The 23,355-nt window shown below is 44.7% G+C and overlaps 2 protein-coding genes across 2 annotated transcripts; one reads left to right on the forward strand and one right to left on the reverse strand.

The window, feature by feature from the left end:
- The first annotated feature begins 61 nt into the window (after window positions 1-61).
- On the forward strand, window positions 62-1,495 carry LOC106606473 (guanine nucleotide-binding protein G(I)/G(S)/G(O) subunit gamma-12-like). The gene is made up of 2 exons (XM_014202686.2): window positions 62-395; window positions 702-1,495. The coding sequence occupies exons 1-2, from the start codon at window positions 303-305 to the stop codon at window positions 825-827; spliced, it is 219 nt and encodes a 72-aa protein (XP_014058161.1). The 5' UTR covers window positions 62-302; the 3' UTR covers window positions 828-1,495.
- On the reverse strand, window positions 1,428-23,291 carry LOC106606463 (F-box/WD repeat-containing protein 9). Its single transcript, XM_014202674.2, has 8 exons — window positions 22,732-23,291; window positions 20,773-20,906; window positions 18,840-18,987; window positions 17,474-18,521; window positions 17,014-17,162; window positions 3,162-3,365; window positions 2,522-2,587; window positions 1,428-2,366 (listed from the first exon to the last, which is right to left on the reverse strand). Exons 2-8 carry the CDS (start codon window positions 20,892-20,894, stop codon window positions 2,292-2,294), a joined length of 1,812 nt encoding a protein of 603 aa, XP_014058149.2. The 5' UTR covers window positions 20,895-20,906; window positions 22,732-23,291; the 3' UTR covers window positions 1,428-2,291.
- Between the last annotated feature and the right edge of the window lie 64 nt (window positions 23,292-23,355).

Here is a 23,355-nt window from a genome sequence, read left to right on the forward strand (position 1 = left end):
GGGGAAACCAGAGGTTAAAAAGGGAGGCCAGATGCCACTCTGACAGAAATTGGGACCTCAGTTGGACGTAGGCACACATAGCCTAGTGTTAGAGTATAACAGTAACTTTTACATTATTATTTCAAATCTGAATCCATATTTGGTGGTGGAACAGGTTTCTGTGTTCAGCAAGTTGTACATTTTCAACTCTCAACAATTGATTGCAATTCCATTAATTTATTTTCTCTCACTTTGGAGTGGAAAGAAGTGGAGTTTCAGCTTGCTGTCTGGGGCTAAAAGTGGGAGTCTCTCTGGAGGAGGGGATGTCAGGGAAGGTGTGCAGCAATAACAGTGTGATGCAGGCACGGAGGACTGTGGAACAACTACGAGTGGAGGCAAGCATGGAGAGGATCAAGGTGAGAGTACACTAAAGTAGCCTGTGTGTAATGAATTGGTTGGAAGTAGAATTTCAAATTAATTTGGAGAATGACAATTTTGTTGATCAGTACTTTCATTTGATGAATCAAAAATAAGATCAATTGTGGGAGCAGTGCAGTCTGATACAGAACGGATAAAAGAAAACGTGAACTTACCCCCAGCCTCATCTTAGGACACATCAGTAACTCTGTGTATATTGGGCATCACCTTTCTCCTGAATGTACAATAACCTCAGCTTTGAGACAAGCTTTGAGATATGGCTGTTCCTTACTTCTTCCTCCCAGATCTCCACAGCAGCTGCCCAGCTGGTGCAGTACTGTCAGGAGCACAGTCGCAGTGACCCCCTCCTCACCGGCATCTCTGCCTCCTCCAACCCCTTCAAAGACAAGAAGACCTGTGTCCTGCTGTAGAAAGGCTGCCTCAGGACACTGCTCTCTGGTGCTGCATTCAACAGTGCTTCATCATCAACATCAGTGAAACGTTTTGATGCCAGGCTACTTCAAAATGTCCTACTTCATCATGCCAGACAAGACATTAACGTGTTGGCTAAAGCAAAAACTGACTGGTTGGTACAGTATTGGTCATGCTGTAACTTCAGCATATGGCTTGCAGTCTAGAGTGTCTCAATAACAAAGGAGAGCAAACTGTTTATATCTTCTTCTTGACATTACAGAACCACAGGGTACACTGGTAAACAATGAATTGATTGAGTGTAAACATTTTATTCATAAAAGAAATCACACATAGCATATTCACAAAAGCATATTTATAAAATCTGAATCATTTGGATATTTTTATGCAGTCAGAGGACTCTCTTGCAGCAGGTGAAGAGGGGTCGCAGATAAGGAGTTGGCATGGAGATTGATTGTTGCTAAGGACAGACACTGTTGCCTCAGACTATCAGTGAGTGTAATAACAAAAACTTGTAAGAAATAATTAGTGAACAATGCAGTACTATTGGGTTTTGCACTCAAACGAGCCACTTGAGCGAGGTGGATGCTGGGACGCTACAGATTCAAATCAACGTTTATTTTGTCACGTGTGTAACGGTACAGCGCTTTCCTCAACAGTGCAGAATGAAATAAAAAACTAAAAAGAGCATCACGTAACACGGTAAGAGTTGGTAAAGTGGTTACCCTAAGAGAGAATGAGGAAGAACTCAGAACAGTGTAATTGACAAACAGGTGCTGTGGTACTGAGTATAAGAACGCCACTACACACATTATGACAGTTAGACCAAAATACCTTACAATCAGTGTGTCAGAACGGCTTGACTGATCCTTTCCATTGTGTTTCCGAATCCGTTTCAATTGTCAAAGAGAAAAATACTTCATCTATTTTCTAGAGACCAACTGTCTGGAATGCTGGTGGCAGAATGTCCTCATTTTAAATCAACAAGCTGAAATCAGGCCATTGAAAAATCTAAATCATGTACAAGTGTTTAAAACCCTTCAGTAGTGCTGTGCCTCAAATTAACTCCCAAATATACGCTTGAAGCTAAAACCCAGTTTATGCGAAATCTTTTGAACGAGTGCTGGGTCAACAACACAGGGACACAGACAGAACTACACCATACCATGAAGTGTTATTATCTTAGGCCTTTTCTTTTACATTTCTTTACATTAGCTAAGGAAGCCTTTTTGTGTGTTCTTTTCTTATTTTCTTTGATAAAATACATGGGAATCACACAGACACACTAAATATGTTTGGCTTGTATATCGTTTTTTGGGTAAAGCTAAGAGCACTGGTCCTTCACGTCAACATTCTCACAGCATACAGTATGAAGGTTTATCATGTAAATGACAGACCATTATATGTCAGTCATCTTGCATCACTTCAGGAACGTAAGTAGATTAGGGTGGGTGTGGCCCCCCTCACCTCCTGGCCCTCCACACCTCCACACACATTTCTCCTGATGCGATAGCCAGCACTCCTGCTTCCACACTCAACTACAGAGAGCGAGAGAGAGGACAGAGACAGAGAGAGAGAGTAAAACAGATCTTTCTTCAACCAGATCAAGGTAGGAGGCTAAGGAGAGAGGCTATCAGCCATCAGAATCTCAAAATAAAAAAAGTGATGTGAAAAAAAGTGATGTGAGACTCACCCCATTGACGCCTGCTTGGTGGTGCAGTGTGCACAGCGTCCTTGGAGGGGAACAGGGGAGATGCACCTGGAAGATGAATGGTTGATAAGATAGGAACAGGGAATGAAGGAACATGGATTTGTTCATTAATGTCATCAATGCACACGCTCTTTGATAATGGTTTAATGTTGTTTGTAACCGAATGGGCATTTTGATTTTCCTCTTTGAGGACAATAAAGTAGCGTATCCATTTATCTAAAACCCCCAAACTTTGTTTTGGTCTCACATACTGAATGCTCTGGCCATTGGCAGCTGTCCTTGCCCAATCGCGTTGTAGCACTGCTCATACTACAAGACACACAATCAACATTTCTGACGTCAAAAAATTATCGGGACCTCCGACAGGGGTCTGCAGAATGGAACAGCAATCATCGGTGAGTCCTTGACCCGCTCAAACAAACTACACGGGTCCTGACGTACTGATCCTAGTCCAAATTAATAAGATTTCACCCCTATCATGAAAATTAATCTGGGACGGCAAAAACATGGCGAATTCATGGCAAAATCGTGTAGTGTATGCCTGGCATAAACCAGAAAGAATGCCATGCCCACCATTGTTCCACAGCATTCAGACTGGTTTAACCAGGCTAACAGGACGTACCTTGATGGTGCGGTCAGCGGAGCAGGTGTAGAGGCTCCCAGGGGACCTGTGGATGCCGGTGACCAGTGAGGTGTGTCCCACATCGAACTGGGAGAGGGGCTTGAAGAAACCGGCCTGCATGGAGAAGGCATGGAGCATGCCCCGGTTGTCCCCCGCCCACACCTCACTGTCACTGTAGCACATTGACAGCAGGTACGAGCTCAGCTGGGGAGAGAGGAGACAAACCAGAATGAAGACACACATACTAACATATTATAGCCTGGTCCTGGATCTGTTTGTGCCGACTTGCCAAATCCTGTCATTGTTGAACCAAATAAGACAAAACAGCACAAGCGGAAGGGTCAGAAATTAAGGAACTTGTCTGTTGGCCCGGCGTTAAAGAACATTTTTATAAATAAAAAAGTGTACCAGTTTCATTTAAGGACCAAAAACTTGACAGCTGTGCCATATAGATTGCAAAATAGTTTGGAAGAGATTTTCGAGGTACCGAAACCATGGCACATCGTTTATGAACTGATATGCAAAATGACACCGGATTCAAAATGTAGAATGTTTTAATTATTATACAAAATTCTTGCAACCAATAGAATGTTATATATATGGGGGATTCAACCATTCCAGCTGTGCAGATTTTGCTGTGAAGAGACAGAATCATTAGATGACTTGTTTTGGTACTGTCCACATGTAGCTTGTTTTTGGTCGCAGGTTCAGGAATGGCTGAACTTTCAGAATTACCTGGAGCCAACTCTGCACATAGCACTGCTGGGTGATTTGAAGAGTCATAGTCAATCAATCAATAATATAAAACTTTTAGTAAAAAAATCTTTAATTTACAATCTGTAGAAATAATGATAATAGAAAGGTTCAGAACTTTTGTGAAACATCACAGCACAGTTGAAAACTATATGGACAGAGTTAAGAGATAGATGGGAGGGGTTGAGTGGAGCTGAAGGGTGGGACTAAAAACAACAAGATAGCTAATGTGAAATATTATGTACCTGTAAAATGTATATAGGTTCAGAACTTTTGTGAAACAGCAGAGTTAAAAACATATGGCAAATAGAAAAAATAAGTTTGGACACACCCACTCATTTAAGGGTTTTTCTTTATTTTTAATATTTTCTACATTTTAGAATAATAGTGAATACATCATAACTATGAAATAATAAATATGGAATCATGTAGTAACCAAAACAAGTGTTAAAAAAAATCTAAATGTATTTGAGATTCTTCAAAGTAGCCACCCTTTGCCTTGATGACAGCTTTACACACTCATGGCATTCTCTCAACCAGCTTCATGAAGTAGTCTCCTGTTTCCGGTCACAACTTGCAGACTTGTTTACGCTGCTGTGCGTTTTGTTGCCGATCTTACTTTGCTACCTGACGGTTTTTTACTTTTTCATTACCGTATATTTTTACTTTTTCCCTCACTCAACTTTTTTCATTCATATTTTTACTTTTTCCTCACTCAACTTTTTCACCCCGGAGGTTTTATCTGGACATGGTTCGTCAGGACTTCAAACAGCCGAAGCTAAGTAACATTAACATGATGCCTTCTAATTGCAGTCGTTGTACTTATAATATACAGGAGAACGATCGCCTTACGGCAAAGATAGCTGTGCTGCAAGCCCAGCTTCAGACGCAATCGTTAGGCAAGGGTAATTTCAGTGTAGGATAGGATGAAACAGCGTCTGTGCCACCAGTAAGTACAGATAGTAACGTTAGTATAAACCCCCACTTTCTCATGGCTTCTGGAGGGAAACGCTGTAGGAATGCTCAACCGGTGTCGCTTATTCAGCCGACAGAAACTTTCAACCGGTTCTCCCCATTAAGCGAGTCGGAGTCGGAGGCCGAGACTTCTCTGGTCTCTACTCCTCCCGTTGTGGGGTCTGAGACGCCGACGGCTCCCACCATTAGCTCTGACAAATTGAAAACCCTAGTCATTGGCGACTCCATTACCCGCAGTATTAGACTTAAAACTAATCATCCAGCGATCATACACTGTTTACCAGGGGGCAGGGCTACCGACGTTAAGGCTAATCTAAAGACGGTGCTGGCTAAAGCTAAAACTGGCGAGTGTAGAGAGTATAGAGATGTCGGCACCAACGATGTTAGGATGAAACAGTCAGAGGTCACCAAGCGCAACATAGCTTCAGCGTGTAAATCAGCTAGAAAGATGTGTCGGCATCGATTAATTGTCTCTGGCCCCCTCCCAGTTAGGGGGAGTGATGAGCTCTACAGCAGAGTCTCACAACTCAATCGCTGGTTGAAAACTGTTTTCTGCCCCTCCCAAAAGATAGAATTTGTAGATAATTGGCCCTCTTTCTGGGACTCACCCACAAACAGGACCAAGCCTGGCCTGTTGAGGAGTGACGGACTCCATCCTAGCTGGAGGGGTGCTCTCATCTTATCTACGAACATAGACAGGGCTCTAACTCCTCTAGCTCCACAATGAAATAGGGTGCAGGCCAGGCAGCAGGCTGTTAGCCAGCCTGCCAGCTTAGTGGAGTCTGCCACTAGCACAGTCAGCGTAGTCAGCTTAGCTTTCCCCATTGAGACCGTGTCTGTGCCTCGATCTAGGGTGGGCAAAATTAAAAATGGCAGGTGTTCGCTTTAGCAATCTCACTAGTATAAAGACCTCCTCCATTCCTGCCATTATTGAAAGAGATTGTGATACCTCACATCTCAAAATTGGGTTACTTAATGTTAGATCCCTCACTTCCAAGGCAATTATAGTCAATGAACTAATCACTGATAATAATCTTGACGTGATTGGCCTGACTGAAACATGGCTTAAGCCTGATGAATTTACTGTGTTAAATGAGGCCTCACCCCCTGGTGACACTAGTGACCATACCCCCCGTGCATCCGGCAAAGGCGGAGGTGTTGCTAACATTTACGATAGCAAATTTCAATTTACAAAAAAAAAATAATAATGACGTTTTCGTCTTTTGAGCTTCTAGTCATGAAATCTATGCAGCCTACTCACTCACTTTTTATAGCTACTGTTTACAGGCCTCCTGGGCCATATGCAGTGTTCCTCACTGAGTTCCCTGAATTCCTATCGGATCTTGTAGTCATAGCAGATAATATTCTAATTTTTGGTGACTTATTTTTTATTTTTTTATATTTTATTTTTGCATTTTCCAATTAAGAACATTCAAAACAAAAGTGAAAATATGTTAGACAACAAAGGACAAAGTGACGGTAACAGACGAGCGTAATAAAAAATAAAAATTATATATACGGGCATACATAATACATAAAAAACATAGATGATACATAAATCATAATAAAATAAATATTAATAATAATAATGAGACATTGATTCATATGGTCACCTGCTGTAAGCTACATATTATACATTACGTGTGAAACATTATATAAGAATTATATTGAGATTCAATCAATGTGATGTGGGGGGAGATTCTCCATATAGTCAATAAAAGGTTGCCAAATTCTGTAAAATGTCTTTAACTTATTCCTCAAGCAGTAAGTGATTTTCTCCAGTGGGATACAACTATTAACTTCCGATAGCCACATTGCCACTGGTAGGGGGGAATCCGATTTCCATTTCAAGGCAATACATTTCTTGCCAATCGCTAGCAATATTTCTGTTAGCTTTATAGTATGACTTTGCCTAAGATTGGTGTTAGTATAGTTACCCAGAAGACAGACCTCCGGGTCTAAAGGGAATGCAACCCCGTGGATTGAGGATATGGTATCGCATACCCCCTGTCAGAAACCATGTAGTTTTGAACACTGCCAAGTGGAATGGAGGAATGTTCCTTCATCTGAGCCACATCTAAAACATAGGGAGGAGATATCAGGGTTGAACTTGTGCAGTCTAGATGGGGTGATATAGAGCTGATGGAGGAAATTAAACTGGATCAATCTGTATCTGGAGTTCAATGTGGATGTAACACCATCCCTGCATAGGTCACTCCATAGGCCCTCATCAAGATCAATACCCAGATCTTTTTCCCATCTGAGTCAGGGTTTATCTAGCTCAGGCAGTGTTAGTACTGACATTAGAGCATCGTAAACACGGGAAATGGTCTTGAGTAGTGGTTGGTCTGCATGGCAGAATTGTTCAATAGGTGACATCTTAGGTAGGTTCCATTGTCCCTTGAGAGTCACCCTAATAAAGTCTCGTAGTTGTAGGTAGCTAAAGAAGTCCCTGTTAGACAAGTGGTATTTCTGTTTCAGCTGTTCAAAAGACATAAGAACTCCCTCCTCATAACAGTGTTCCAGAAGAGTGATCCCCTTATCAGACCATGGTCTAAAGTTACTATTCTGGAAAAACATAGGGATCAATCTATTGTTCCATAAAGGGGTTTTAGGGGAGAGAAATCCCCCTCGTCCGAACAGCTCATGCAGTTTACACCATGCCAGGACAGAATGTATGATTACAGGGTTGTCTGTGATGGTTTTTATAGATTTTCTGTCCCATTTGTAAAACAATTCTGCCCCCGTGTCATCATTCATCTCAAGCTTTTCAATGTTCAACCATGAGGGGGAGGGACCATTGTCAAACCTCTGAGCCAGAAACCTAGACTGAGCAGCCCAGTAGTACATTCTAAAATTGGGGAGGTTTAAGACCCCTTGACCGTAATCCAGGGTCAGTTTGTCCAGGCTAACCATCGGGGTTTTGCCATGCCAGATAAACCGTCTGGTCAGCTTGTCAAGAGAGGAAAAGAATGCTGCGGGCACAGGGATAGGGAGAGATTGAAACAAATATAGAAATCTGGGCAGGATATTCATTTTAATCACATTGATTCTACCCAGTAGGGTGAGAGGCAAGTCCATCCACCTACACAGGTCACCCTCCACCTTCTGCAACAAGCCGGCCAGATTGAGTTTATAGAGGTTGTTCAGGTTACCATCCACCATTATGCCCAAATATGTGAAGCCCAGAGGCGACCATCGAAAAGGAAACTTGTGCTTGATGGTATGATGGTCAAAGACAGACAGCGGTAAGATTTCGCTTTTATCGAAGTTAACCTTATATCCAGAGAAAGAGCTATAACACTGTAGTAGGATCTGCAAGTGAGAGAGGGAGTGTTCTGGGTTTGTTAGAAATAAGATAAGGTCGTCCGCAAAGAGTGATAGTTTATGGGTATGGGGGCCCACCTCAAAGCCATGTATGTCAGGGCACGATCTAATAGCCTCAGCCAACGGTTCGATGGCGAGGGCAAAGAGGTGGGGGCTAATTGGGCAACCTTGTCTGTTCCCCCTATAGAGAGGGAAAGAGGAGGAAGTAATCCCATTGGTAGCAATCCTAGCTTTAGGAGATTTGTAGAGTGATTTTATCAAATTTACAAAAACGGTACCTAAACCAAACTTTTCCAAGACGCGAAAGAGGTATGGCCATTCAACCCTATCAAAGGCCTTTTCAGCGTCGAGGGAGACTGCGACACTAGGTATTTTGTTTTTGTTAGCAAGGTGAATTATATCAAAGAACCTTCTGAGATTATTGGAGGACAGTCTATTAATTATGAAGCCAGTCTGATCTGGGTTGACCAACAGGGGAAGACATGACTCCAGTCTCTTAGATAGCATCTTGGTGACCAGTTTACAATCTGTGTTAAGGAGAGAGATTGGTCTATAGGAGGCGCACTTTAGCGGGTTTTTCCCTTTCTTGTGGATTACAGTAATCACTGCTTGAGAGAAAGACTCTGGAAAGCAGTTGTCTTCCCCGGCTTTTTTAAGTACCTCCATAAGGTAGGGGACCAACAGCTCCCTAAATTCTTTATAGAACTCTGGAGGGAAGCCATCCTCCCCAGGAGATTTATTAGAAGGTAAGGATTTAATGGCTTCCACCAATTCAGGAACAGAGAAGTTTTCACTCAGGCGCTCTCTGTCTTCCTCTGACAGGCATGGGAGGTTGAGAGAGGAGAGAAAGGAGTCGATCTCCGACAGATCATCGCTTGATTGGGAAGTGTAGAGGTCTTCATAGTATTTCTTAAAGGTATTATTAATTTCGGTAGGGTCGAAAGATATCTCATTAGTAAGGATTTCTATAGCATTAATTGTCCTCTTACTTTCCTCTGCTTTCAGTTGCCATGCCAGTACTTTGTGAGCTTTCTCTCCAAGCTCGTAATAACGCTGTTTTGATTTAGTGATGGCCCTCTCAGCTTGATATGTGTTCAGAATATTATATTTCAGTTTTTTATTTACCAAAAGCCTATATAGATCTTTAGTCGGGCCTCTTTGGTAGGTTTTCTCCAGCTCAGAGATTTCAGATTCAAGGACATTCAGTTCCGCACCGTATTTTCTCTTCAACCCTTTAGTATAGGAAATGATCTGTCCCCTCAGATAGGCTTTCAATGTGTCCCAAAGAATGAAACTGTCAGGAGCGGAGGGTTTGTTTGTCAAAGTAAAAATATTGATCTGCTCTTTGATAAATGCACAAAATTCTGGTTGCTTTAGGAGTGTAGGATTTAGTCTCCATCTATATGCTCCGTTTACCTTGTTAGGAATGGAGCTTGATAATACCAGAGGAGAATGGTCGCTAAGCAATCTGGGGAGATACTCGATATCTAACACTCTATGAAACAGTTGGGTCGATAGTAAAAAGTTTCCTATGCGTGTGTGTGTCTTGTGTGGGTGTGAATAAAAAGAGTAGTCCCTATCCTGTGGGTGCAACTGTCTCCAGATGTCTAGTAAATTAAGATCTTTCATGAATGACATGGTGAGCTTGGCGGCTTTGGTAAGAAGGGAGGGTTTATCCGAGGACCTATCAAGGACTGTATCTAAACAAAAATTTAGATCTCCTCCAACCAGTAGCCATCCTGGTGGTGCTTGAGCGACCTGAAGTAAGACATTCTGTATAAACATATGGTCATCGAAGTTAGGAGCATAAATATTCAGCAGGGTCCAAGACTCTGAAAACATATGCCCCTGCACCAAAACAAACCTGCCCGAGGGATCAGAGATGGTGTTGTTGACGCAGAAGGGGATGTGTCTACTTATCAAAATTGCAGTTCCTCTTGCTTTGTAGTTAAAAGAGGACGCAAAAACTTGTCCTACCCATTCCCTCTTCAATTTCTTGTGTTCGCTGGCTGTAAGATGTGTTTCTTGTAGAAACACAATATCGGCCTTTCATTTCTTAAGGTATGTATAGACTCTTTTCCTTTTAATCGGGCTGTTAAGGCCTTTTACGTTGAATGTGACATATTTTAGTGGATTAAGCATAGGATGGGTTTCAAATATGTAACCGAATGGAAATCTCTCATATGTAAATAGTCAGGAAATGTTTCAACTTTGGTTTGAACACAGAAGTGACCTATGTGTCTCTTTAGGAAGGAAGCAACAATAAACATGGAAAAAAAGGGGGAAAAAAACCCACCCACCCCGATTGTCAGACTAAAACAACAATCCCAACAATCAAACATGAATCCACTTGTAGAGATAAGTTGCTGCTCGCTTTCCACCTTACACTTACTAGCTAAACCTTGGCGTAAACTAAAACCTGCGAGCTCTATAAATTGAAAACAAACGTTGTGAATAGGCATTTATGGCTGAATAATTACTTCCCACGGTAAGGGCTGCTTGAGTCTCTTTTCGGGAGAGGAGAAACATAAATGGGGGGGAAGCGGTGGGCCTAAACCCACTTATTGCTTCGTCCAGTGGATATTGACTAAACCAAAATATAGTCTCCTGTAAATGTAATAGAACTCACCCCGGGGAAAAACGGTTAGTTGAAAATGTACAAATCAATTATAGCGACCGGATAGCGGGGTAGACGGATCCGATATCAGCAGATCAGTCCAGATAAGAGAAAACAAACAGATTGGATCTTATTCCCCAGAGAGACCGTTTTTCAGTCGCGGTTCGGTTCTTTGAGAAAAGTGAATACTTCTTCCGGTGTGTTGAAGATATGGCATCGGCCTTTGTACTGAACTTTCATCCGCGCAGGGTGGATGAGGTAGCCGGTGATGTCCTTCTCCTTCAGTGCTTTGGCGGCAGGTCTGAACTGCTTGCGACGTCTGGCGAGATCGGCACTCATATCCGGGAAAAGGCTGACCCTCTTGCCATCGAAGGTGATGTCCCCTTTGGCTCTTGCGAGTTGCAGTATCTTCTCTCTGTCTTGGAAACGGAAGAACCTGACCAGAACGGCACGTGGGGGCTCCTCTGGCCGGGGTTTCGGCGCTGATGTTCTGTGGGCGCGTTCGATTTCCAGCGGCTTGGTGAAGTTGATTATGCCTAGGACATCCGGGATCCATTGAGTGAAGAAGCGGACCGGGTCACGGCCCTCGCTGTCCTCTTTCAATCCCACCACACGGATATTACTGCGTCTGCTCTGGTTCTCCATCTGGTCTACTTTGTTTTTGAGGTAGGCATTATCCTTCTGCAGTTCTATCAGAACCTGGTCATGTCGAGCGACGGTGTCCTCAACTGTGCTAATGCGCATCTCGGCCTCAGTCGTTCTCAGAAGGAGATCATTCATGGAGGATTTCAGGTCGTCGATGGAAGAATGGAGTTCAGCCGATTTCTTGTCAATTTTCATAGAAAGACCTTTGTTACCATCCTGAATTTCACGGAGGAGAGTAGCCAGCATGTCTTGCGAGGCTGCCGAGAGCAATAGTCTGGAACCGTCGTCTGAGATATGAGGGCTAATGCTAAACTTGCTAGCTGTGGCGTTATCGTTGTCTTGGGATTCAACAACGTTTTGGTCGTCCTTCTTGCCTCTCGGTCGGAGGTCCATGGCTCTTTGGGAAGGTAAGTATTTGACAATTTATCAGCCGATGTTAGAATATTGTTTCAACGTTGTTATTTAGGTAATAATAGGATCAATTTCAAGAGCTCGGTTTGTCAACGTCTGTTCAGCTCCGCGGCATCACGTGTCTCCATTTTTGGTGACTTTAACATTCACATGGAAAAGTCCACAGACCCACTCCAAAAGGCTTTCGGAGCCATCATCGACTCAGTGGGTTTTGTCCAACATGTCTCTGGACCTACTCACTGCCACAGTCATACTCTGGACCTAGTTTTGTCCCATGGAATAAATGTTGTGGATCTTAATGTTTTTCCTCATAATCCTGGACTATCGGACCACCATTTTATTACGTTTGCAATTGCAACAAATAATCTGCTCAGACCCCAACCAAGGAGCATTAAAAGTCGTGCTATAAATTCTCAGACAACCCAAAGATTCCTTGATGCCCTTCCAGACTGCCTCTGCCTACCCAAGGACGTCAGAGGACAAAAATCAGTTAACCACCTAACCGAGGAACTCAATTTAACCTTGCGCAATACCCTAGATGCAGTTGCACCCCTAAAAACATCTGTCATAAGAAACTAGCTCCCTGCTATACAGAAAATACACGAGCTCTGAAGCAAGCTTCCAGAAAATTGGAACGGAAATGGCGCCACACCAAACTGGAAGTCTTCCGACTAGCTTGAAAAGACAGTACTGTGCAGTATCGAAGAGCCCTCACTGCTGCTCGATCATCCTATTTTTCCAACTTAATTGAGGAAAATAAGAACAATCCAAAATTTATTTTTGATACTGTCGCAAAGCTAACTAAAAAGCAGCATTCGCAAATGGAGGATGGCTTTCACTTCAGCAGTAATAAATGTATGAACTTCTTTGAGGAAAAGATCATGATCATTAGAAAGCAAATTACAGACTCCTCTTTAAATCTGGGTATTCCTCCAAAGCTCCATTGTCCTGAGTCTACACAACTCTGCCAGGACCTAGGATCAAGGGAGATACTAAAGTGTTTTAGTACTATATCTCTTGACACAATGATGAAAATAATCATGGCCTCCAAACCCTCAAGCTGCATACTGGACCCTATTCCAACTAAACTACTGAAAGAGCTGCTTCCTGTGCTTGGCCCTCCTATGTTGAACATAATAAACGTCTCTCTATCCACCGGATGTGTACCAAGCTCACTAAAAGTGGCAGTAATAAAGCCTCTCTTGAAAAAGCCGAATCTTGATCCAGAAATTATAAAAAACTATCGGCCTATATCGAATCTTCCATTCCTCTCAAAAATTTTAGAAAAAGCTGTTGCACAGCAACTCACTGCCTTCCTGAAGACAAACAATGTATACGAAACGCTTCAGTCTGGTTTTAGACCCCATCATAGCACTGAGACTGCACTTGTGAAGGTGGTAAATGACCTTTTAATGACGTCAGACCGAGGCTCTGCATCTGTCCTCGTGCTCCTAGATCTTAGTGCCGCTTTTGATACCATCGATCACCACATTCTTTTGGAGAGATTGGAAACCCAAATTGGTCTACATGGACAAGTTCTGGCCTGGTTTAGATCTTATCTGTCGGAAAGATATCAGTTTGTCTCTGTGAATGGTTTGTCCTCTGACAAATCAATTGTAAATTTCGGTGTTGCTCAAGGTTCCGTTTTAGAACCACTATTGTTTTCACTATATATTTTACCTCTTGGGGATGTCATTCGAAAACATAATGTTAAATTTCACTGCTATGCGGATGACACACAGCTGTACATTTCAATGAAACATGGTGAAGCCCCAAAATTGCCCTCGCTAGAAGCCTGTGTTTCAGACATAAAGAAGTGGATGGCTGCAAACTTTCTACTTTTAAACTCGGACAAAACAGAGATGCTTGTTCTAGGTCCCAAGAAACAAAGAGATCTTCTGTTGAATCTGACAATTAATCTGGATGGTTGTACAGTCGTCTCAAATAAAACTGTGAAGGACCTCGGCGTTACTCTGGACCCTGATCTCTCTTTTGAAGAACATATCAAGACTGTTTCAAGGACAGCTTTTTTCCATCTACGTAACATTGCAAAAATCAGAAACTTTCTGTCCAAAAATGACACAGAAAAATTAATCCATGCTTTTGTTACTTCTAGGCTGGACTACTGCAATGCTCTACTTTCCGGCTACCCGGATAAAGCACTAAATAAACTTCAGTTAGTGCTAAATACGGCTGCTAGAATCCTGACTAGAACCAAAAAAATTTATCATATTACTCCAGTGCTAGCCTCCCTACACTAGCATCCTGTTAAGGCAAGGGCTGATTTCAAGGTTTTACTGCTAACCTACAAAGCATTACATGGGCTTGCTCCTACCTATCTTTCTGATTTGGTCCTGCCGTACATACCTACACGTACGCTACGGTCACAAGACGCAGGCCTCCTAATTGTCCCTAGAATTTCTAAGCAAACGGCTGGAGGTAGGGCTTTCTCCTATAGAGCTCCATTTTTATGGAATGGTCTGCCTACTAATGTGAGAGACGCAGACTCAGTCTCAACCTTTAAGTCTTTACTGAAGACTTATCTCGTCAGTAGGTCCTATGATTAAGTATAGTCTGGCCCAGGAGTGTGAAGGTGAACGGAAAGGCTGGAGCAACGAACCGCCCTTGCTGTCTCTGCCTTGCCGGTTCCCCTCTTTCCACTGGGATTCTCTGCCTCTAACCCTTTTACAGGGGCTGAGTCACTGGCTTACTGGTGTTCTTCCATGCCGTCCATGGGAGGGGTGCGTCACTTGAGTGGGTTGAGTCACTGACGTGGTCTTCCTGTCTGGGTTGGCGCCCCCCCTTGGGTTGTGCCATGGCGGAGATCGTTGTGGGCTATACTCGGCCTTGTCTTAGGACGGTAAGTTGGTGGTTGGAGACATCCCTCTAGTGGTGTGGGGGCTGTGCTTTGGCAAAGTGGGTGGGGTTATATCCTGCCTGTTTGGCCCTGTCCGGGGGTATCATCGGATGGGGCCACAGTGTCTTCTGATCCCTCCTGTCTCAGCCTCCAGTATTTATGCTGCAGTAGTTTATGTGTCGGGGCGCTAGGGTCAGTCTGTTACATCTGGAGTATTTCTCTTGTCTTATCCGGTGTCCTGTGTGAATTTAAATATGCTCTCAATTCTCTCTTTCTGTCTTTCTCTCGGAGGACCTGAGCCCTAGGACCATGCCTCAGGACTACCTGGTATGATGACTCCTTGCTGTCCCCAGTCCACCTGGCAGTGCTGCTGCTCCAGTTTCAACTGTTCTGCCTGCGGCTATGGAACCCTGACCTGTTCACCGGACGTGCTTGTTGCACCCTCGACAACTACTATGATTATTATTATTTGACCATGCTGGTCATTTATGAACATTTTAACATTAACATCTTGACCATGTTCTGTTATAATATCCACCCTGCACAGCCAGAAGAGGACTGGCCACCCCTCATAGCCTGGTTCCTCTCTAGGTTTCTTCCTAGGTTTTTGGCCTTTCTAGGGAGTTTTTCCTAGCCACCGTGCTTCTTTCACATGCTTTGCTTGCTGTTTGGGGTTTTAGGCTGGGTTTCTGTACAGCACTTTGAGATATCAGCTGATGTACGAAGGGCTATATAAAAATAAATTTGATTGATTTGATTGATTGATTGATTGCATTTCAATTAACAGGTGTGCCTTGTTCAAAGTTAATTTGTGGAATTTATTTATTCTTAATGCGTTTGAGCTAATCAGTAGTGTTGTAACAAGGTAGGGGTGGTATACAGAAGATAGCCCTATTTGGTAAAATACCAAGTCCATATTATGGCAAGAACAGCTCAAATAACCAAAGAGAAACAACAGTCCATCATTTCTTTAAGACATGAAGGTCAGTCAATACAGAACATTTCAAGAACTTTGAAAGTTTCTTCAAGTGCAGTCACAAAAACCATCAAGCACTATGATGAAACTGACTCTCATGAGGACCGCTACAGGAAAGGAAGACCCAGAGTTACCTCTGCTGCAGATTGCAGCCCAAATAAATTCTTCAGAGTTCAAGTAACAGACACATCTCAACAGCATCTGTTCATAGGAGACTGTATGAATCAGGCCTTTATGGTCAAATTGCTGCAAAGAAACCACTAAAGGATACCAATAAGAAGAAGAGACTTGCTTGGGCCAAGAAACACGAGCAATGGACATTAGACCGGTGGAAATCTGTCCTTTGGTCTGATGAGTCCAACCGCCGTGTCTTCGGGAGACGCAGAGTAGGTGAATGGATAATCTCTGCATGTGTGGTTCCCACCGTGAAGCATGGAGGAGGTGGTGTGATGGCGCTTTGCTGGTGACACTGTCAGTAATTTATTTTGAATTCAAGGCACACTTAAACATGGCTACCATGGCATTCGGCAGCGATACGCCATCCCATCTGGTTTGCGCTTAGTGGGACTATCATTTGTTTTTCAACAGGACAATGACCCAAAACACACCTCCAGGCTGTGTAAGGGCTATTTGACCAAGGAGAGTGACGGAGTGCTGCATCAGATGACCTAGCCTCCACAATCACCCGACCTCAACCCAATTGAGATGGTTTGGCATGAGTTGGACCGCAGAGTGAAGGAAAAGCAGCCAACAAGTGCCCAGCATATGTGGGAACTCCTTCAAGACTGTTGGAAAAGCATTCCAGCTGAAGCTGGTTGAGAGAATGCCAAAAGTGTGCAAAGCTGTCATCAATGCAAATGGTGGCTACTTTGAAGAACCTCAAATTTAAAAAATATATTTATTTGTTTTACACTTTTTTGATTACTACATGATTCCATGTGTGTTATTTCATTGTTTTGAGGTCTTAACTATTATTTTACAATGTAGAAAATAGTAAAAATAAAGAAAAACCATGGAATGAATAGGTGTGTTCAAACCTTTGACTGGTACTGTATGTATATTATTATTATTATTATTATTATTATTATTATTATATAAATAAACAGTATTACTTTTTATATCTGTGTCTACACATACCTGTGATGACCTGAAGTACCCAAAAATACTTTGAAAGTCTCCAGTAATATACCCTGCCTTTGCAACCCTAAGTGTGGGGACTACATGAACAGTAAATTGTCAACCTAATACTGTGTGTGTGTGTGTGTGTGTGTGTGTGTATGCGTGTTTGCACCTGTAGTTTCTGTAGGGTTTTCCCTGCTCTTCGGTCGTAGATGACCACAGTGCGGTCTTTACTCCCAGATAGGATGTACTGCTCGTCTGCTACCAGGCAAAGCACCGCGTTGCTATGGAGACGCAGGCTCTTCACCAGAGGCTCCGCCACTGCAGCGCAGACAGATCATGACATCATCATCCAGCGACATCTGACAATGTTAGTCTGTCAAATTTCATAAACCCATTGATTTGCTCTAATCAGATGATATATTCTGAATGGGCAGTCCATTTGGCCAACCAAAGGATAACACATAGAAATATAATTACTGGAATGGGTAAAGGCCCTTAGTCCAATTACCCCTCAGTAAGTCTATTTCTATACGATAACCATTAGTATTGTTTGTGTTCACTTTTATCGACTGATATAATCTAATTTAGTAGAACAGAGACTACAAGTACCCATCTTATGAATCACTCACCTCTTGTGTCGTAGACGCTGACCTTCTTGTCGTAAGTGCCGGCCAGCAGCACGTCCTTCTGGGGGAGGGCCAGGCAGAGCACGGCAGCCCGGGCCCTGATTAGGCCCCTCTCAGCTCCTTGGGCCCCCAGGTCCCATAGCCTCACTGTGCTGTCGAAGGAGCCCGAGGCCAGCAGGGGTCCCCGGGCCGCCAGGCACCACACCCAGCCTTTGTGGGTGCTGAAGAGGCCCTGGCCCCCCAGTGTATGGAGTAGCCTGCCCGTGGAGCCCCCATCCCGTAGGTCCCACAGGTTCACGTTCCTGTCCCGGGAGCCTGAGGCACACACCGCCCCGTCGCCCCCTACCAAGAGGACCGAGTTGACCTCAGCGATGTGCCCCGAGGGGAGGGAGAGGCGCTCCAGGGCTGGGGGAGGACTGGGAGCGCGGCTGGACCCATTTCTCTCCCCCTCTCTTCCCAATCTCGGGCCCGCTATGTAATCTTGACCATCTCTATCCGCCAAAACTCCTACTCTCTCCTCCACCTCGATGGCCTCCAGGACACCTTGTTCATCATCTCTCTCCTCCTCCATCATGGCCTCGGCTGCAGCCTCCTGCCTCTCCTCTCCCTCCCCAACTCCCATCGGTAGATCCCCTTCCCTATCTTGCTGCATCTCTCCCTCCTCCATCAACTCCTCCCCATCCCACGGTACCGCCATCACGCCCTCCACTTGAAAACCCACCTCCTCTACCCCTTCATCCACTTGGGGCCTGCCCTCTTCCACCTCCTCCCACTCTCCAATCCCTTCCTCTGCCAGGGCCTCTCTATCCCTTTCCCTCTCCTGGGCCCTCTCCACCTCTCTCTCCCTCTCTGCCTGCTCGGCCTCCCTGGCGGCCCTCTCCCCCTGGCCCGTCCAGCAAGCGATCAGCTCCTCCATCTCCAGGCAGGCCGAGGGCCAGTCGAAGCCGTCCCGTGGCCCCACGGGGAAGGAAGCTCTGGGACCAGTTAGCCTGCGTGCCCGCAACTGCCACGCCGTGCTGTCCTTACCCACATTTCCCAGGGCATGACACACCTGTAAAGGGAGAGACATGGACCTGATTCACACTGTAGGGCTGGCCTGAATAGTACTAGGCTGGCTTGGAAATTGTATTTTCTCAAGATCCTTTCCAGCATGGTTCCAGCAGCTATGATGGATGTGTAACCAGGTCATGACAGCCCAGTACAGCTCAGATAGATAAAGACCTCAACCTCTTACTTTTTCAATTGTCACTAGCCTAGCATGGTTTCCAGTTTATTATGGCATTAGCCAACACTGTTGTCAATGGCATGCTAGACAAGCTAAAGCAGATCGGCATCCAGGAAAGGTATGACGCTGTCCACTGACACACACCTGTGGCAGGACCGTGATGACACACTGTGCCGGGAGGTGGGAGGCGATGCGTGCCACCATCTCCCATGGCAACGACAGCAAGCCGCTTCCTTCAGCAGACGGGGAGGGGCTCGGTTCAGCAGAAGGGAGCGGAGAGCCTGGGGGCAGCCTGTGAAAAAGAACAGTGTGTTATACCCTTCTTACACATCCATGTCAACCCAAACAGTATAGGCGCTGACACATTGTCTTTTCCAGCACGGTTCCAGCTACTATGGCGGGGGCATCAAAACCAAGCCAGCAGTGCTCATTACTGCACTACTAAGTACACTGCTCAAAAAAATAAAGGGGACACTTAAACAACACAATGTAACTCCAAGTCAATCACACTTCTGTGAAATCAAACTGTCCACTTAGGAAGCAACACTGATTGACAAATTTCACATGCTGTTGTGCGAATGGAATAGACAACAGGTGGAAATTATAGGCAATTAGCAAGACACCCCCAATAAAGGAGTGGTTCTGCAGGTGGGGACCACAGACCACTTCTCAGTTCCTATGCTTCCTGGCTGATGTTTTGGTCACTTTTGAATGCTGGCGGTGTTTTCACTCTAGTGGTAGCATAAGACGGAGTCTACAACCCACACAAGTGGCTCAGGTAGTGCAGCTCATCCAGGATGTCACATCAATGCGAGCTGTGGCAAGAAGGTTTGCTGTGTCTGTCAGCGTAGTGTCCAGAGCATGGAGGCGCTACCAGGAGACAGGCCAGTACATCAGGAGATGTGGAGGAGGCCGTAGGAGGGCAACAACCCAGCAGCAGGACCGCTACCTCCGCCTTTGTGCAAGGAGGAGCAGGAGAAGCACTGCCAGAGCCCTGCAAAATGACCTCCAGCAGGCCACAAATGTGCATGTGTCTGCTCAAACGGTCAGAAACAGACTCCATGAGGGTGGTATGAGGGCTGACGTCCACAGGTGGGGTTTGTGCTTACAGCCCAACACCGTGCAGGACGTTTGGCATTAGCCAGAGAACACCAAGCTTGGCAAATTCGCCACTGGCGCCCTGTGCTCTTCACAGATGAAAGCAGGTTCACACCGAGCACATGACAGACGTGACAGAGTCTGGAGACGCCGTGGAGAACGTTCTGCTGCCTGCAACATCCTCCAGCATGACCGGTTTGGCGGTGGGTCAGTCATGGTGTGGGGTGGCATTTCTTTGGGGGGCCACACAGCCCTCCATGTGCTCGCCAGAGGTAGCCTGACTGCCATTAGGTACCGAGATGAGATCCTCAGACCCCTTGTGAGACCATATGCTGGTGCGGTTGGCCCTGGGTTCCTCCTAATGCAAGACAATGCTAGACCTCATGTGGCTGGAGTGTGTCAGCAGTTCCTGCAAGAGGAAGGCATTGATACTATGGACTGGCCCGCCCGTTCCCCAGACCTGAATCCAATTGAGCACATCTGGGACATCATGTCTCGCTCCATCCACCAACGCCACGTTGCACCACAGACTGTCCAGGAGTTGGCGGATGCTTTAGTCCAGGTCTGGGAGGAGATCCCTCAGGAGACCATCCGCCACCTCCTCAGGAGCATGCCCAGGCATTGTAGGGAGGTCATACAGGCACGTGGAGGCCACACACACTACTGAGCCTCATTTTGACTTGTTTTAAGGTCATTACATCAAAGTTGGATCAGCCTGTAGTGTGGTTTTCCACTTTAATTTTGAATGTGACTCCAAATCCAGACCTCCATGGGTTGATAAATTGGATTTCCATTGATTCTTTTTGTGTGATTTTGTTGTCAGCACATTGAACTATGTAAAGAAAAAAGTATTTCATAAGATTATTTCTTTCATTCAGATCTAGGATGTGTTAAGTGTTCCCTTTATTTTTTTGAGCAGTATATAATGGAATTGTTCTGAAAGCAGAAGACTGTTGTGAGGGTCATCAGAGGTACTAACCCTAGCTGTCCAGGCCTGGAGGCTTCATTGGAGGGCTGTTTCAGTGGTGCCGATTTAGCTTCTTTCTCCCCTCTCCCGGCCCCTGCCTCATCTTGCCCCACAGTGACCCGAGGCTCAGACATCCACTCCACTTACTGCAGGAGAGTGCATCATACATTTTAGTTTAATTTCTGATTCTCAGCTAAGACGGTCTATCATTGATGACTGGCACAATTAAATTGTCAATTTTATTTTATTTTTTATCCATTTCACCTTTATTTAACCAGGTAGGCAAGTTGAGAACAAGTTCTTATTTACAATTGCGACCTGGCCAAGATAAAGCAAGCGGTTTGACACATACAACAACACAGATTTACACATGGAGTAAAACAAACATACAGTCAATAATATAGTAGAAAAATAAGTCTATATACAAAGTGAGCAAATGAGGTGAGATAAGGGAGGTAAAGGCAAAAAAGGCCATGGTGGCAAAGTAAATACAATATAGCAAGTAAAACACTGGAATGGTAGATTTGTAGTGGAAGAAAGTGCAAAGTAGAAATATAAATAATGGGGTGCAAAAGAGCAAAATAAATAAATAAATACAGTAGGGGAAGGGGTAGTTGTTTGGGCTAAATTATAGATGGGCTATGTACAGGTGCAGTAATCTGTGAGCTGCTCTGACAGCTGGTGCTTAAAGCTAGTGAAGGAGAAAAGTGTTTCCAGTTTTAGAGATTTTTGTAGTTCGTTCCAGTCATTGGCAGCAGAGAACTGGAAGGAGAGATGGCCAAAGGAGGAATTGGCTTTGGGGGTGACCAGAGAGATATACCTGCTGGAGCGCGTGCTACAGGTGGGTGCTGCTATGGTGACCAGCGAGCTGAGATAAGGGGGAACTTTACCTAGCAGGTTCTTGTAGATGACCTGGAGCCAGTGGGATTGGCGACGAGTATGAAGCGAGGGCCAACCAACGAGAGCGTACAGGTCGCAGTGGTGGGTAGTATATGGGGCTTTGGTGACAAAACGGATGTCACTGTGATAAACTGCATCCAATTTATTGAGTAGGGTATTGGAGGCTATTTTGTAAATGACATCGCCGAAGTCGAGGATCGGTAGGATGGTCAGTTTTACGAGGGTATGTTTGGCAGCATGAGTGAAAGATGCTTTGTTATGAAATAGGATGCCAATTCTAGATAGGCCAATTCTAGATATAGGTATTTGTAGTTGTCCACATATTCTAAGTCAGACCCGTCCAGAGTAGTGATGCTGGACAGGCGGGCAGGTGCAGGCAGCGATCGGTTGAAGAGCATGCATTTAGTTTTACTTGTATTTAAGAGCAGTTGGAGGCCATGGAAGGAGAGTTGTATGGCATTGAAGCTAATCTGGAGGGTTGTTAACACAGTGTCCAAAGAAGGGCCAGAAGTATACAGAATGGTGTCGTCTGCGTAGAGGTGGATCAGAGACTCACCAGCAGCAAGAGCGACATCATTGATGTATACAGAGAAAAGAGTTGGCCCAAGAATTGAACCCTGTGGCACCCTCATAGACTGCCAGAGGCCCGGACAACAGGCCCTCAGATTTGACACACTGAACTCTATCAGAGAAGTAGTTGGTGAACCAGGCTAGGCAATCATTTGAGAAACCAAGGCCGTTGAGTCTTCCGATGAGGTTGTGGTGATTGACAGAGTTGAAAGCCTTGGAAAGGTCAATGAATACGGCTGCACAGTAGTCTCTTATCGATGGCGGTTATGTTATCGTTTAGGACCTTGAGCGTGGCTGAGGTGCACCCACGACCAGCTCTGAAACCAGATTGCCAGACCCTAGGTCAATAGGGTCATGATTGCGCATTCATTGCTAACAAACGGAATAACTACAGTAAAAAAACTAAAATCTATACACCACAGTGGGATATTGCCCTAGTAATTTGATAGATACAGGCAACAAGTGTAACATGCTAGCAAGCTAGTTAGATGATGCACTTACCCACAAGTCCCTGTCACTTATGGGGAGGTCTGACAGACAGTTCATTTGACAGCAGTAGCCTTAGTCAGTCCCCGTATGCTTTTAAAAAAAAACTGTATGCTGAATATTTTCAATATGAGCCCGGTGCGAGACGAAAAAGCCTAACAGCTAGACAGCGACGGTTGCTACCGGGCGTTGGCTGGTACTATACTATCAGTGTCAAGCACGCTAACTTGCAAGATGGCCTTTGTTTGCAAATCAAGCGAGTAATCCTGGAACTGATCACATGCACAAGTTCACAACTGTGCTCACCAGCTCCTCGACATTTAAAGAAAACACTGACCGATCTCTAACTCAGGCTTTCAAAGAAATCGGTTAGACATGAGTTGCTAGCTACTGTAAGAAGTTGATCCTTCATTCAAATGAGGTTTCCACTAGCTAGACAGCTGTATCGTAAAAACGAGCATCTGGATCTCAATTTAAGGTGAGCAGTGTGGTTAAGGTTACCTATTCTAGAAATAGGTACGGTTTATGACTGCCAGTGGCGCGACGACCCTAACAAATGGGGTTTCTTTTCCGGCGCATTCAACATTTCGTCATCAGCCTAAAACGTAAACAAACTACAATCTGTTTTTTTTGTATGGC

This window comes from Salmo salar, chromosome ssa06 (genome assembly GCF_905237065.1).
Source record: "Salmo salar chromosome ssa06, Ssal_v3.1, whole genome shotgun sequence".
Lineage (NCBI taxonomy): Eukaryota > Metazoa > Chordata > Actinopteri > Salmoniformes > Salmonidae > Salmo > Salmo salar.

Coding starts and splice junctions, on each gene's coding strand:
- LOC106606473 (XM_014202686.2), top strand. CDS start 303: ATGTCAGGGAAGGTGTGCAGCAATAACAGTGTGATGCAGGCACGGAGG. Junction 396..701: donor CAAGCATGGAGAGGATCAAG/GTGAGAGTACAC, acceptor TCTTCCTCCCAG/ATCTCCACAGCAGCTGCCCA.
- LOC106606463 (XM_014202674.2), bottom strand. CDS start 20,894: ATGTCTGAGCCTCGGGTCACTGTGGGGCAAGATGAGGCAGGGGCCGGG. Junction 17,163..17,473: donor CAGCGTCTACGACACAAGAG/GTGAGTGATTCA, acceptor TCTGCGCTGCAG/TGGCGGAGCCTCTGGTGAAG. Junction 2,588..3,161: donor CCGCTGACCGCACCATCAAG/GTACGTCCTGTT, acceptor TTCATCTTCCAG/GTGCATCTCCCCTGTTCCCC.